This window comes from Patella vulgata, chromosome 6 (assembly GCF_932274485.2).
Source record: "Patella vulgata chromosome 6, xgPatVulg1.2, whole genome shotgun sequence".
Lineage (NCBI taxonomy): Eukaryota > Metazoa > Mollusca > Gastropoda > Patellidae > Patella > Patella vulgata.
Window position 1 is genome coordinate 12719644 of NC_065884.2, and position 15725 is coordinate 12735368.

At 36.2% G+C, this 15725-nt stretch overlaps 1 protein-coding gene across 1 annotated transcript in view; it reads left to right on the forward strand.

Moving 5' to 3' along the window:
* The window catches only part of LOC126825269 (serine/threonine-protein kinase 38-like), a 68310-nt gene that overhangs the window by 19925 nt on the left and 32660 nt on the right, over positions 1–15725 (forward strand). The window contains exon 3 of the mRNA XM_050554856.2: positions 5890–5941. Coding sequence (XP_050410813.1) covers positions 5890–5941 — 52 coding nt within the window. The remainder of the gene's footprint in view (positions 1–5889; positions 5942–15725) is intronic.

Sequence of the window (15725 nt, forward strand, 5' to 3'; positions counted from 1 at the left end):
GGATTCCATGAAAAACATCCAAGGATTGCATACAGGGCAAAAATGTAAGAGAAGAACATTGATTGAATTGCATCAACATTGATTGAATTGCATCAACATTGAATTGTAATTTGTGTTTATAATTTTGAATATCAGCTCCTTTAACATCGGCTTCCGCAGTAGAGATATTGCAGACAAATCCAAACTGTATAATCTTTGAAATTCGTATTTTATGTTGTCAAAAACTTAACAGAATTCTCTCACATGCAATATTGACTGTTCTTAGACCAGGATATTGAAAGATAAGTCTCTGAGTGATGAAACACTACTTTGTGCCAAATATTTTTTACAAAGTATTCTAAAAAGAATAGAAATTTTAAGCTAGCCAAAAATAATAACTTTAATAGAATTCACAACAATATTCACAATGCAACTTAGATACATGGTAGGCTAATACTGTATTTTTTTTGATTGATCATTTATGAACAATATTTTTATTCAGATTGTATCTGAATAGGGATTGGTGAACAGTCTCTCACTTAGCCTAAAGGTATATTAAACCCCTCTTCCTCGGTATAAAGCTAGCCAAAAACAATTACTTTAATTAGGGTGACCCACCATAAATAAATATCTCCAAATATCTCGACAATTACGCCACAATATTTATATATATGCCAAGCCTCAAATCAGTTTCACACAATTATAGTCACTAAATAAACGATCAGGTTGTACTTAATAAGCTATGACCATTAATCATCTATAAATAATAGACTGAAAACCGGTTCCAAGTGTCGTCCATAACATCCAGACACTTTTGAGTAAAAGATTGGTTACGTGCCCTTGTTTTGAAATTAGTCTCGCTTAACCAGTCGATCGACCATTCTACTTCTGATTAACAGGTCGGGATAATCAAGACTACTTTTTTACGAAACATAACAGAAAGCTAGAACAAGAAATTGAATTTAGAAATAAGCACTTTAGCCAACTCAACAATTGTTTTAAGAAAGTTGTAAAAGTAAAATGAAACTACTGCTAGTATCATGTTCCTGCTAAAGAAAGTGATTCAGAGATAGTATTTGTACTAAACCAAAAGATGCGGCTCTTAACGGTACAGTTAATGATAAAGCAATTTAAAAAATAAAACAAACGTAATTTCTAAAGCTGCTGTAATAACCAAGAAGCTAAATTTTACTGCTATTCAAAATCGTCAACAATAGATTTTTTTACGGCTGTAATAGTTGATATATTTGTAGAGAATTGCACGTGCCATGGCTATTTATCGACTCAAAGAGAGTGCGGGGTAGTCAGAAATCAGTTCGAGACACGCAACTGAAGCGTGCACATTTAGCCGTGTCGAGACCAACTTTCTGTAGAGTGCATGGGCCACCCTACTTTAATAGAATTTACTTGACAATGCAACTAATACTAGATCAGTATGACCAGATGTGTCTTTGATATGTTAATAAGTTATCAGGAAAATCATTTACACACAGTTTTATTTACATAATAATTTATTATTATAGTTTATTCACCAATAAAATGCGTACCTGTAGTTATAGTTATTTGTAAGCCTGAAAATAAGGCACCTGTCCAGGGCTAGATTAACCATTAAGTTCCGACTGGGCTAATGAAGATGGACATACACCATTCAGTGTCCTTTGAGGGAAATGGGCGTACACCATTCAGTGTCAGGGGGGTTGGGTGGCCGAATAGTTAGCATGTACGTGCTGTATCATACGGCCTGTCATTGAGTCAACTGGCATGGTTTCGAATTCCCGGTTGTACGTGACAAGGAGTATGGTTGCCTGTCCAACCTCGTGGGTTTTCTCCGGGTCCTCCGGTTTCCTCCCACTGCTAAAGACCCCTACGCGCAAGCGAATTATTGAAATAAAATTAAACCATATGTTAGTCCCGAAATGACGTAGTTTGTGTCGAGTGGATGTTAAACCCCATTTCTCTCTCTCTCTCCATTCAGTGTCCTATGAGGGAAATTTGCCCGGGCAGCGGCGCTACGACCTACTTTTATGTCAAATTCCAACTGCCAAGAGATCTTTTATGTGCACGCCGGTATGTACACAGGTCCTCGGTTTTTCATCCCATCCGAATGACTAGACAGTTACGGGAACTCCAGGTTAGCGGGACAGCATCTTACTCCACTTAGCTACAGTGGCTCCCAATTTCATATAATAAAAATAACCAGACTTAGATATCTTTCAGTTCCGGAAGACATGTTTGCACGAGAAATGAACAATTTTGAATGCACAGGAAATTAATACGTATCAGTTCATGTCTTCAGTGGCCCCATTTATCTCCTTCAGATAAAATTGAGCCTTTGAAATCTGTTCATAGTTAATACATGTACATGTATGAAGAAAGCAACCTGTTCGCACCAGAACTGGTGTGAGTCTTATAATACCGTGATTGTGTATTATTATGGGATGTATTTATAGTATTGACAGTTGCTACTGTTTACTTCATAAACACAGGTCAAGCTGACTTGAAACATTAATTGACGTCAAACTTACAATATATTGAACATCAGGTTGTAATGACAATACTATTAGTGTATTCAGGTTTTGAATAGGTCTCGAGACTCAAGTAGATTTATTATATTCATGCACATTTTAAAATCCGATATCCATATAACTTAATTACTTGATCTATGTATCACAGCTCGAGGTAGATTTATATTATGATCATGTGCATTTTAAGATCTGATATCCATATTGTTTAATATGGCTGTGTATTTAGAGTCGAGCTAGATTTATTACATTTATGCACATTTTAAAATTAGGGGGTAGGATAGCTGAATTGTCAGCACATGCGAACTGTATCATAATGTTCGTCATTGAGTCAACTGGCGTGGTTTTGATGCCCCAGTTGTACATGACAAGGAGTAGGGTCGCCTGTCCAACAAGTGGGTTTCCTCTGGTTTCCTCCCACTACTAAAAACCCCTACGGGCTAGCGAAATAATGAAATAATATTGAACCATATGTTAGTGCCGAAATGACCTAGTTTGTGTCGAGTGGACTTTAATTTAACCCCATCTCTCTCTCTCTCTCTCTCTCTCTCTCTTTAAAAACTGACACTCATATAAACCTTAGGAATAGGTTGCAATAAAAATTCTGAACCAATTTTGTTAAAATTGTTGTATTGTTAACTTGTTACAATGTGCCTGAGGGAGTTACAAAGAATTTTTAGAACTCCCAACCACAAACATAAAGATTTTGACTGAAGTATCACTCAATTTGGTCGGAAATGGGAAATGAAAATTTGCCAGATTGTAGTGTTATTAACAACTCGTAAACAGCCATATTGGTTGAGAAAGTTCCTCCTTTTGATTTTCCGACATAGCTTTCCCTTTGGCATGCACGTCAAAGAATTTGAAGTCGTCTGTAGTGCTCATGCATGGGCTAAGATTTTCTTCATAACCCTCTGTGTATGTCAAGGAGTCAGGGTGGCTCAGTGAGTAAAATGTTGGCTCGCTAACATGGAGGTTCTGTGTTCCATCCCTGCATGGCCGAGAAAGTTCATCTGGAATTTCTTGCTTGGTTTCCCCTTTCCCCAGAGGGTCTGGCAAGGGACAAGGTATAGTTGTTCGGATGGTATGAAAAACTGATATCTTGTGTACACATTGGCATGCACGTAAAAGATCCCTTGGCAGTTGGAATTCGATATAAGAGTAGGCTGTAGTGCCGCTGTCCGGGCAATGATTCCCAAGCACTCTATATGACGTATACCCATCTTTATTATTCCAGTCAGAGCAGAACAGTAGGATGTTATACCCCTTATTTCATTTTCACACCGTATGTCTGTCTTCTTTAGGGGGGTTGGATGGCTGAATGGTTAGCGTGTGCGCGCTGTATCATAAAGTCTGTCATTGAGTCGACTGGCGTGGTTTCGAATCCCCGGTTGTACGTGACAAGGAGTAGGATCGCCTGTCCAACCTCGTGGGTTTTCTCCGGGTCCTCCAGTTTCCTCCCACTGCTAAAGACCCCTTTGCGCAAGCGAATTATTGAAATAAAATTAAACCATATATTAGTCCTGAAATGACCTAGTTTGTGTCGAGTGGACGTTAAACCCCATTTCTCTCTCTCTCTCTGTCTCCTTTAGCCCGATTTTATGCCATTTTGATTCTACATGTATGACTACTAGGATCAGTGTAATGTGTTTGGGAACAACGCTTATTTAATTACCTATATTGTAATGAAGATAAAGAAAGAGTTGATGAGGTTAGATAGTGAACTTTGTACAAGGTTAGGGACAGTTGAGAGTAAACAGCTGATACCATGTAAAAAGGTTAATAACATATTAATAGTAGATAATTGCCAAGTAGTCACACGTAAAATTACTCTCAGCTTCTCTGGTTTTGATCTTGTATCTAAATATAACCATAAATTTCCACTCCAGTCATCATTTGAGGGAATTTTTATCCCTTATGAAAGTTGAATCTTTAAATGGAATATAAGTCTAAATTCATTTCAGTATTTACAAAGATATTATATTTTGAAAATTTGTCATCATTCATCATCTATTGCAGACGATACAAACAGGAGTGTAACAAAAATGAAATGGAGTTTAACGTCCCATCCGAAAGACTATACGTTGTCCCTTGCCATGTCGTACACAGGACCTCGTTGTTTTTTTCATCCCATCCGAATGACTATACATTCATTGTCCCTTCCCAATGAACTTTCTCGGCCAACGCAGGCACCGAACGTGGGAAATCCAGGTTAGTTAGCCAACATCTTACTCACTGAGCCACCATGGCTCCCAGGATTGTAACAAGCTACTGCTACCACCTAAATGTGTATAATCTTTGCTAAAATCTGTTGATGAACCCTGTTTTTAATATACATGTATTTGAATGAAAGCCAGGAGAATATGTTGATATGTTTGGTTTGTTTTCTTAATTAAATGTAACAAAATCAATTTGAGTCAACTTTAGCATGGATTAATCCGCGAAAAATTAGGTAGGCAAATATTCCGAAAAATGCAAATGACGACCCACAAAATTAAATATTACCATCTGTACATTTGTGTTATATACATATATGGTAAAAACTTTTTAAATCTATTAAACAAGACTGCATATTTTCAAAATCTGATAGATAATTCTTACAATATTAAACTATAACAAGAACTTGAGTACAAACTGATCTTGAATCATAAATAAAATGTACTAAGATGCTTTTACCAGAGATATCTTGTAGTAATTTGATAAACCGCAGGGATTCTGGTTTTAACTACAAGTCGATCAAAAACTACATGATTGGGGTAATATCGTTATTTTTTTCCAATTTTTGCTAGTAGGAAAATCAATTATCACCATTTCCTGAGTAATTTCCACAAACATGGCGATTGCTGGTAGTTAACACATTATAATAGCATGTGCGTGTTATATACATATCTGTAGGATGTACACACAACTAGACCTGTAGACCTTCATACAGTTATAACCAGTGTTCAAAATCATGTTACAACTGAAGCCTGTTACCTACATTCATTTTGGGTGTTACATGAAATAAAAAGATTATTCACATTTTACTTTTTTTTACACTAACTGGGCTAATGCAGTGTGGTGGGTCTTTGTGATTTAGCTGGATATGTTTTATTGGGTTACTTCATTTGAACGGAGGGCTTGACAAGGACAGTTATTTAGTCGTTCGGATGGGACAAAAAACCAAGTTGACAGTTGGAATTCGATATAAGAGTAGGCCATAGTGCCGCTGTAAAGACAAATTTTCCTCATAGCACACTGTATGGTGTATGCCCGTCTTCATTAGCCCAGTTCGGAGCAAAACAGTAGGACGTTAAACCCCATTTCACGTCTGAGAACCAGAATATTTTGTTACATATATACATCCTAATGTAATTTAATTTAGTAAATTGTTTTATTTTTGTTACAGGTATAGACTATTAGAACAGTCTATGGAAGAAGAAGGTCTTTCAACTGAACAAGTAAGTATGAAATAAAGCAATCTCTAAGACTGGGGTTTCTCTACATAATCTGATTAAAACACAGATCCTATTTCGTTTAGTTTTTTTATAGTTTAAAATTTCATTTTACTTGTCTTTACTAAACCAGGATCTAGAAGAGTTGTTATATAACCCGCATTCAGGTTGATGTGAGGGTCTGGCCAATGATTGGTTAATCACATATCTGACGGCATAGGGTCAAAACCAGCTCGTATGACCGCCGAAGCGACCTTCCACTACAACCGGTCAGATCTTCATGTTTTAGAGACCATCGAAAGTATAAAAAAAAAACGGAATATAGATCTGTATTTTAATCAGATTGTACATAATCTTGTCAGTCAATCAAGTTTTGACGCATTTTGTTTACTGTACCTCAGATTAGAGAGATAGTGGGAGTGAGGGTAATTATGGGACTAAAATGGTTCAATTTTATTTCAATAATTCACGTGCGCTATGGGGTCTTTAGTAGTGGGAGGAAACCAGAGGACCTGGAGAAAACCGGCGAAGTTGAACAAATGACTCTACTCCTTGACAAGCAGGGAATTGAAACCATTCCACTTGACTCATTGACAGACCTTACGATATCATGTGCATTGCAACTATAATTTGAACTGTACTGTATTCATTGTTCAAGGTTGGAATTCTTTGCAGTTTATGGCGAGTAAATCTTTCACCAATCAATTCTATTGCTAGTCAGACAAAACTAGCAAATATCACTGACATGACAGCCCTCCTTTAGGGTCAGTTTGGAATGGTAAACTAGAAATACCCGTCAAATACATATGTGGATTATATCATAAGTTAAAGATGTCAATACAGTTATTAATCAAATTAAATTTATATGGATATTTTAGCGTAATGGAGATCCCTTTGCATACTGCAATTTTTGTGAAAGATAATATACAAGTCCAAAAATGGATCAGTTACAAAGATATTTTGAATTGAAATTTCAGGGATCTATGCTGCTCACTATTTAATAAATCTGCCACCATTTTGTTGTGGGCAAACAGAATTGATAGGCCACTTTTGAATCCCCATCTTCATTATCCCAGTCCGAGTAGAACAGTAGGACGTTAAATTCTATTTCACTTCATTTCATATCCTGTTTTGAATATTCTTTAGAATTCAAACCAGGATGTTATCTAGGATTGGTATTTTGATTATATTTTCTTAATTAAATGTTAAATAATCAATCTGAGTACATATTAGCATGGATTAAGGCGTGAGAAATTTGATATTTCAGCAAAAAATGCAAATGACGCATCAGGCCTTTAAATTGTGTTTAGTAAGTAGGCAGTTGTTATGTAATTATATACATGTAGGGTCAAAGTTCAAGGTTAATTATTTCTCTTATGATTGGATTTTTCTTAATTATATACATGTATGCCAGGTGAAGAAGTCAGTATACTTCACCTGTATATTGAATACTAATTAATACATTAATGACATGAACAGATTAATTAAATAATGTAAACATGTACAGGTAGTCAGACATATTGCTTCTGGTTATACCATATTTAGTGATTAATGAGCAGAAGGCATGTGTATAGATCAAGTTTACCCCAGGTCTACATGTATGTAAATACATTTACCCAAAGAATGAATGCATAACCTAATAAATCATTATTTTGCATAAAACTGTTTGATAATAGCGGTAATGTGTCACATCCAGTATGTGTGAAGGCATATCATATAGTGTCAATAATCATTTTACATCTCTGCATACTGTTTTATATACCCATTTACATGAAATAAATATCTTTTATCCGGATTAACTTAAAACCTCTTTAATTTTTTTTAATAACCAAAAAAATTGTTTTAGAATTTAATTTGTAGAAGAAAAACAGTTGTTATCAAGGGCTTATTATCTTATAAGAGATAAGAGTGGCTATGAAGACCTGGTTATCCAACTCTCTTCTAATTTTGTTGATCAAATCGGTCGGTCGTGATTCCCCCTTTTGCGTCGGAATCAACCACTATTTTCACCGTAGATATTCTCACGGCTAAAAAATCTACAAGAGATACGTAGAATCAAACCGGTCCAGAGCCGATCAGGTTGTTAAGAAGCCGCACATTTAAAATTGATACACAACCGAAGGTGAACAGGCCTATCCGTCCAGTAAATACAACGGACAATCACACCTCGGTCCACAAAAGAGACACATAGTTGCCTTCTACTTCCAATTTCCAAGACATAGTCCAAACCTTGACTCTCATATAAATAAACCATTTGGTACTAATTCGTACCTATATATTAAACCCATCGGGCACTAAGGCTGGGAATCGATATGAAATTTCAATATCGATTATCGGCAAGAATTTGTCATTCTTCCGGAAAAACCGAACTTTACCGACCTGTTATTTGTGTTATTATCCTATTATCCTAGTGTTATTATCCTAGTCTAATACTGTGCCGATGTATGTAAAAAAATCAATTAATGTAAAATAATTAGTTGCTAAATGTAGGATTAATTTGAGTATTATTCTAAGTTTTGTTCTTGATTCATTTGAACCTTTTTTTTATTCCAATATCTCCGATAAATACAAAGACAATACATGGTTTCTCTTTGCAAGTTACTGGCGATCACACAGTGTTATTAATAATAGAATAAAATATAATAGAAGGCGTCTATTGATTGGACAATAAAAAAATAATTACCGGCTTTCAAAGTAGAATTTTTATGATTGGTTAATTTTGACGAAAACCAAAGTAGAATTCTTCCAAGAAATTACGAGAGATATAGATATTTTCCCGGGAAGTCAAAAACGTGTTTTGTATGGGCTGTATCTGACATGATTTAGTAATAAAAGCTGAGTTGATCATTAATAATACAATTATTTTTATCATGAAAGCAGACAATTTCTCTACAAATCAATCAAGAGCAAAGAAGGGAGATAATTCTAATTTTACTATATATCACGTGCGATCGTCATTGTTCACAAAGTGCGTGACCTATTTTAGTTTCAACTAGTAATAACAACAAAAACAACGAAAATATTAAAATAATGTATTTAATCTTAAAGTTTAGTTTTTTTACAATAATATATATTTAAAATGTGCCAGTTTGTAAGCAGTGGGGGAAAATAGTTGTTGTGTTAACGTTGTGTATTCGTTCATTCGTCTGCATGCCAGACTACGGCAAGTTCAGTCTTGTGAAAGTGACCGTAACTTGCCGTCAGAAGGTAAAAATACCGATAATCGATATTTGAATTTCAATATCGATTATCGTATCGCTAAATGACTTCTACCGATTATCGATTATATCGATATTTTTGCACAGCCTTATCGGGCACCATGTTGAATTATACAGTATTTTACGTTTTAAAACTTAACTACTTTTTGGAATCAATGACAAATCTGAACTTCGGCATCCCAACCATTATTATTTTTTTTTACAAGGCTTATTATCTTACCCGATGTCACCCCTATCAGAGGGGATCACGTGGCTAAGTGGGTAAGACGCTGGCTCACTAGCCTGGAGGTCGGGTGTTCGATCCCTGCATTGGCGGAGAAAGTTCATCCACATTTTCCACCGTGGTTTCCCCTGATCAGTGATGCTGGACGGAGGGTCTGACAAGGACAGCTGTCTAGTCGTTCGGATGGGATGAAAAACCGAGGTTCCGTGTAAAATTTCCCTCATAGCACACTGTATGGCGTATGCCCGTCTTCATTAGCCCAGTTTAGGAGCAAAACAGTAGGACGTTAAAGCCCATTTCATTTCATTTCATTTTCATCCCTATCGATATCATATTGACAGCCAAGTGAATATTTACTTCTGATCGGTTTGTATTGTGCAATCTCCAATACCGTGTTTCTGATCTGTTTAATATAGTAATAGTTAGGAATATTTCAACACACAATAAACAAACATGATAAATAAATACTCCATGCCAGATCAAATATATCATATTGTTGTTATTTGTACATTCGTGAATGATCACATGATAAGATCACATGACAATAAAGAAGATAAACATGATGTTGACACACAAATATTTAGTTTGTGTACACATCACTTATGGCTTAAAACAATATATCAATATACTATAATGACATTCAAACATAGGCGTACGAGCCAGGGGGGCATGGGGGGCAGCTGCCCCCCTAACGTTCGGGCAAGCTGACTTTTCGGGCAGATGGGTAAATTGAAAATAAAATTTATTTCATCTACTTGACAAAATAAAGTGCCCGAAATCTAATAAAACACTAATTTTACGGGCTGGAATAGCAGAAAAACGCGTTTGTGGCTGTCAAATATACCAAAATTTTCTTGGGGGCTCCATACAAGGTCAGTTCCGCTTCTTCGCCTCTCGAAGAAAACCGGCGCCGCTGGCTGTTAACCCGAAATTTTTTCGGGCATTTCTAGTTTTTCTTCCCTTACTGTTATCGAGCCCTAATATAACACTAATTTTACTTTTCTTTTAATTGAATACCATGAATTTGTACTGAGTTGACTATGGATTAAAAAATGTTGCCTGGAGCCACCCTACTTTGTGCGACATTTTTCGGGCATCGATTATTGTTTGTGAATGCAGCTGCAACAGTCTGATTAGATGGTTGGAATTCAGAGTGGGATTTCGGTTTCAAAACCATTGGATACTTTTGGAGTTTACATGGGATAGAATAGCAGACAATGGATTTGCAGTGGTTATATTTTCAAAATTTTCTCCGGGAGGGTATACCCCCCAACCCAGCGACGATTGATTGGTTGTTTGGAATTCCGGTCAGCCAGGTTGGCTATATTGGACCAAATTGAAGTTGCTGTATTCACAGGCTGGAATAGCATGAAAACGCGTTTGCGGCAGTTAAATTTTCTCCCAACGGTCTCGCCTTCGTGGACTGTAAACGATTGACTGGAATTCGAGTCAGCCACCTTAAGAAGGTTATATTAGACCACTCTGAAGTTACTGTTCACGGGCTGAAATAGCAGGAAAACGGGTTTGCAGCCGTCAAATATTCCAAAATTTTCTTGGGGGGGGGGGGCAAGGTAAGCTCCGCTCTCTTCGCCTCTCAAGGAAGACCGGTGTTCTCTGTAAACCCAAATTTTTTTCGGCATTTCTGGTTCTGCCCCCCTAACTGTTATCGAGCCTGTACGCCTATGCATTCAAATATCAATCTCTATCAGAAATTAAAGGGGTATTAGGTAAAATTAGATAAAGAGCTGCAACAGTTAAAAAATAGATAATGGAAACAAAATATGCTGAAATATGCTTCAGTCAAAACCAAGAAATTAGCGGTTCAATTTTAGACTAGTTTTGATCGTCATAACAAATGTTGGTATGATAATAAACAAAGTCTCAATTATCACAAAATGGAATCAAATCCAGTAAATTTCGCAGGCTAGCGATGATATCGACAGTTGATAATGCCCTCGATAAGTTAATTAATGTCTAATTAATAATCTAGATAACATTTCAGGCCCAAAGAAAGAGCTACAATAGGCAGATTTACCTCTTGCATAATGTATGTTTAATTGTATGCTTAGGATACCTTACACGTCTGTAAATCTTCTCTGGCTCTGATTTTGTGTCAAAATGTTTAAAGCCTCTACTCATCATTTAAAGGATTGTTAATCCCTTGCAATATTGTGGAAGTTGAATCTCTAATAGGAATATCAATCCAAAAATCTTTCCATTCCATTCAGGAACCACTGTGGCTAAGTGAGTAAGACGCTAGCTTGCTAGTCTGGAGGTGGCGGGTTCGCTCCCGGTGTTGGCCGAGAAAGTTCATTGGGATTTTCCGGCGCGGTTTCCCATTGTCAGTGGTGCAGGATGGAGGGTCTGATATGGACAGCTGTCTAGTCGTTTGGATGGGATTTTAAAAAAAACGAGGTCATGTGTACACGTTGCCGTGCATGTAAATGATGCCACGGCAGTTGGAATTCAACATAAGAGTGGACTGTAGAGTCGCTGTCTGGGCAAAATTTCCCTCATAGCAAACTGTATGGCGTATGTCCGTCTTCATTAGCCCAGTCAGAGCAGAACAGTAGGATGTTAAACTCCATTTCATTTCATTCTGTTAAGTATTTACAAAGATATCAAGAATTAAGAATTTGTCCACATTCAATATCCTCAGATGGTAATAGGTCAAAGTAAGTCATCTATAATCCTGACAGTTGAAATTCAATTAACAGTAGGCAGAAATACTGCTATCTAGGCAAAATTCCCTCATGATATTCATATCACACTGCATGGACTATACATGTTTTCATTAGTATAGTTAGTGCAGAAAAGTAGAATATCAAATCCTTTATGTATTTCATTTCATTTTATAAATTCTTTATAACTTATGTAAACATTTATAAAACATGAAATGCACAGCGCCTATTTACAAAACTTGTAAAACATGAACACATTATGGAACAAGGGTTGTTTGTATGTTCCATAAAACATTCAAATATTATTAGGCCAAACCATTTTAATTTTCTGTTCTTCAGGGTTTTAATAAATAAATATCTACTTGAATCACATGAAAGATACAGTAACCCTCGCACATACGAACGAAAGCTTGAAATGTGCCTTTGAATCAATTATTATCTGACTCTTGCAGCTTATCTCTAATCGAGCTAAGATTGAATTTTGGTCTTTGGCTAACTTGGATCTTCGCTTAACTCAGATAAAATTGGTCGGTCCACTTAGATCAGACTTATGTGAAGTTTACTGTATTTTGTTTAAAATCACAAAACTTACAAATTTGGAACTAAAAGCCTTTAAACAGTACAAACAACTACTTTTGTTTTCTAAATTACCGGTAGTCTTTTTCCTGTAGAAATTCTTACAGGTGTTACTGAAAATCAGAAAAACAAATTGGTGTGGACTAAGAGCAGCTACAGTAGTAATAATGTCAACATCTCAAGGGTATGATTTACTTGAGTTTGACATATAATAAAAGTCAATAATAGATGATATGTTCATGGTAGATTTTATTTCCATAGTCCTTAATCAAACATTTACTCATTATAGTCAATGTTTATGGACGTGGGCAAATCTGTGTTTTTCTTGGTCACCGCCCTGTTTTCTTTGTTTTTGTTCTGAGTCTGTGCCCAGTTCATGTTAATGTTACTTGAAGGGGAATTCAACATTTTATAAATACAATTTCAGTTATCACAGTTTGAATAATATAATTAGAAATATGCATGTAAACTGTTTAATTTTTAATACAGTATACATGTATGACAAATTATTTGGATCAATTTCTATGTCCTGATCAATATTACTACCATTTTGAAAATTTTCGTGGTTTACCTGGGGGTGGGGGGGGGATGGCTGAATGGTTAGCGTGTGCGCGCTGTATCATAAAGTCTGTCATTGAGTCGACTGGATTGGTTTCAGATTCCCGGTTGTACGTGACAAGGAGTAGGGTCGCCTGTCCAACCTCGTGGGTTATCTCCGGTTTCCTCCCACTGCTAAAGACCCCTACGTGCAAGCGAATTATTAAAATAAAATTAAACCATATGTTAGTCCCGAAATGATCTAGTTTGTGTCAAGTGGACGTTAAACCCCATTTCTCTCTCTCTCTCTTTGGTTTACTTGGGTTAACGCATTGGATCAGGTCTGTGATTGAGTAAACTGGTGTGGTTTAGATTTCCCGCTTGTATCTGACAAGGACTAGTGTCGCCAGTCCAACCTTGTGGGTTTTCTCCGAGTCCTTCGGTTTCCTCCTACTAATAAAAACCCCAACACGGAAGCAAATATTTAAAATGAGATTGAACCATGTGTTAGTCCCGAAATGACATAGTTTGTGTCGAGTGGACGTTAAACCGATTTCTCTCTCTCTGTGGTTTATCTTGGGTTATGTTTTATGTAAATCACAAGTCCTACATAAACAAGATAACTTTTACTTTAAATATTTTTTAAAAATGTGTTTAATTGAAAATAGTATGCCTCGTCACAAATCGAAATACCAAATTAACCCTATTCAAAGATTTACTTTATACATAATCAAAGTCAATACGCTACTTTAAATAAATCTTTTTTTAAAAATGTGTTTACAGCATGTCTCGTCACAAATCGAAATACCAAATTAACCCTATTCAAAGATTTATTTTATACATAATCAAAGTCAATACGCTACCTTAAGACCATCTTTACAACACCTGTATGTGTGAAGATATTGTACAGGTATCGACCAGATAAAACAATATTTTATAGAGTAAATACACAATAACAACCTTCCATAGACTAATTAACCTACATAACATATCAACATTTGTTGCTTAAAGGGACAATAACACTCTTGCTGGCTTGACAGCTCCAGAAATTAAAAAATAGCCTTATTCTAAGTACTACATGTGTAAGTGCCCTACCTGTTGTGTAAATTATCCATTAAATCCTATTTTACTTGTCCAGAGGGTTCAAAAATATTTTTAAATCCAAGTCACATTTGAAAAGCTTTACGTCAGGCTTTTCAAATCATTTAGTTGAATTTTTCCAGTTTTTTAAATTAGGTGTGTTAAGATGAAATTTGTATCATCAATTAATTGGAATATTGTAAAATAGTGCAATTTGTTGACCAGAATAAAGATTGGGACATATTATTCAGTTACAACAAGAGTGGTATTGAGCCTTTAAAGTCGCTAATCGTCCTTTTCATTTCTCGGAAAATGTCAAACATTTTACGACTCAATTCACTCCAAAGTGTATTCAGATAGATTAGCATTTAATTAAACATACATTATGCAAGAGCTAAATCTGACTATTTCAGGTCTTTCTTTAGGCCTGAAATGTTATCTAAATTATTAATTAGACATTAATTAACTTATCCAGACCATAATCAACTCTCGATGGCATCAGATTTCTTCGATATAAAATAGATTAGAACAGTTCAGCCATATTTTGATTTAAGCTAAAAATAGAGGAGTGAAACTTAGCTTCGAACAACCAGTATTGTGGTTGAAATTATTGCACACATCTTTTTAAACCAGCAAAGGCTAATATCTTCGCCCGAAATAGAGTAATTTGAATGAAATTTTCAAATTATTCATTTTACCTGATCTATTTTTGAGCTATTATAGCAAAAATGGCTAGTTTTTTTTTTTTATCTAAATCTTACATAATGTATCTTTAAGAAAGTGAAATGAAATGAAATGGGGTTTAACGTCCTACTGTTCTGCTCCTAACCTGGGCTAATGAAGACAGGCATACGCCATACAGTGTGCTATGAGGGAAATTTTGCCCGGGTATATCGAATTCCAACTGCCAAGGGATCTTTTACATGCACGCTAATGTGTACACGGGACCTCGTTTTTTTCGTCCCATCCAAACGACTAGACAGCTGTCCTTGTCAGGCCCTCCGTCCTGCATCACTGACAAGGGGAAACCACGCCGGAAAATCTGGATGAACTTTTTAATCCAATGCAGGGATCGAACACCCGACCTCCAGGCTAGCAAGCCAGCGTCTTATCCACTTAGCCACGTGATCCCCCTTTAATAAAGTAAAATCAAAATATCAACTGTAGATAATCCCCTGGCTTGTATTCAATCATATTAAAATCAGACCCATCAAATAGATTTTGCAAACATGTTAAGATGGCGGGTGTGTTATAATATCGGGACGTCGTCCAATAATAAACAGACCTGTAATTTAAATATTTTATCCAACGGTCAGGTGGTGCTGGCTTTACTTTAGTATAAATGATAATAATAATCTGCTTGCAGTATCCCACAAACCATTCGGTTATAACCAAGCAGGGAGCCACGGTGGCTAAGTGGGAAGGGCGCTAGCTCGCTAGCCTGGAGGTCGGGTGTTCGATCCCTGCATTGGCCG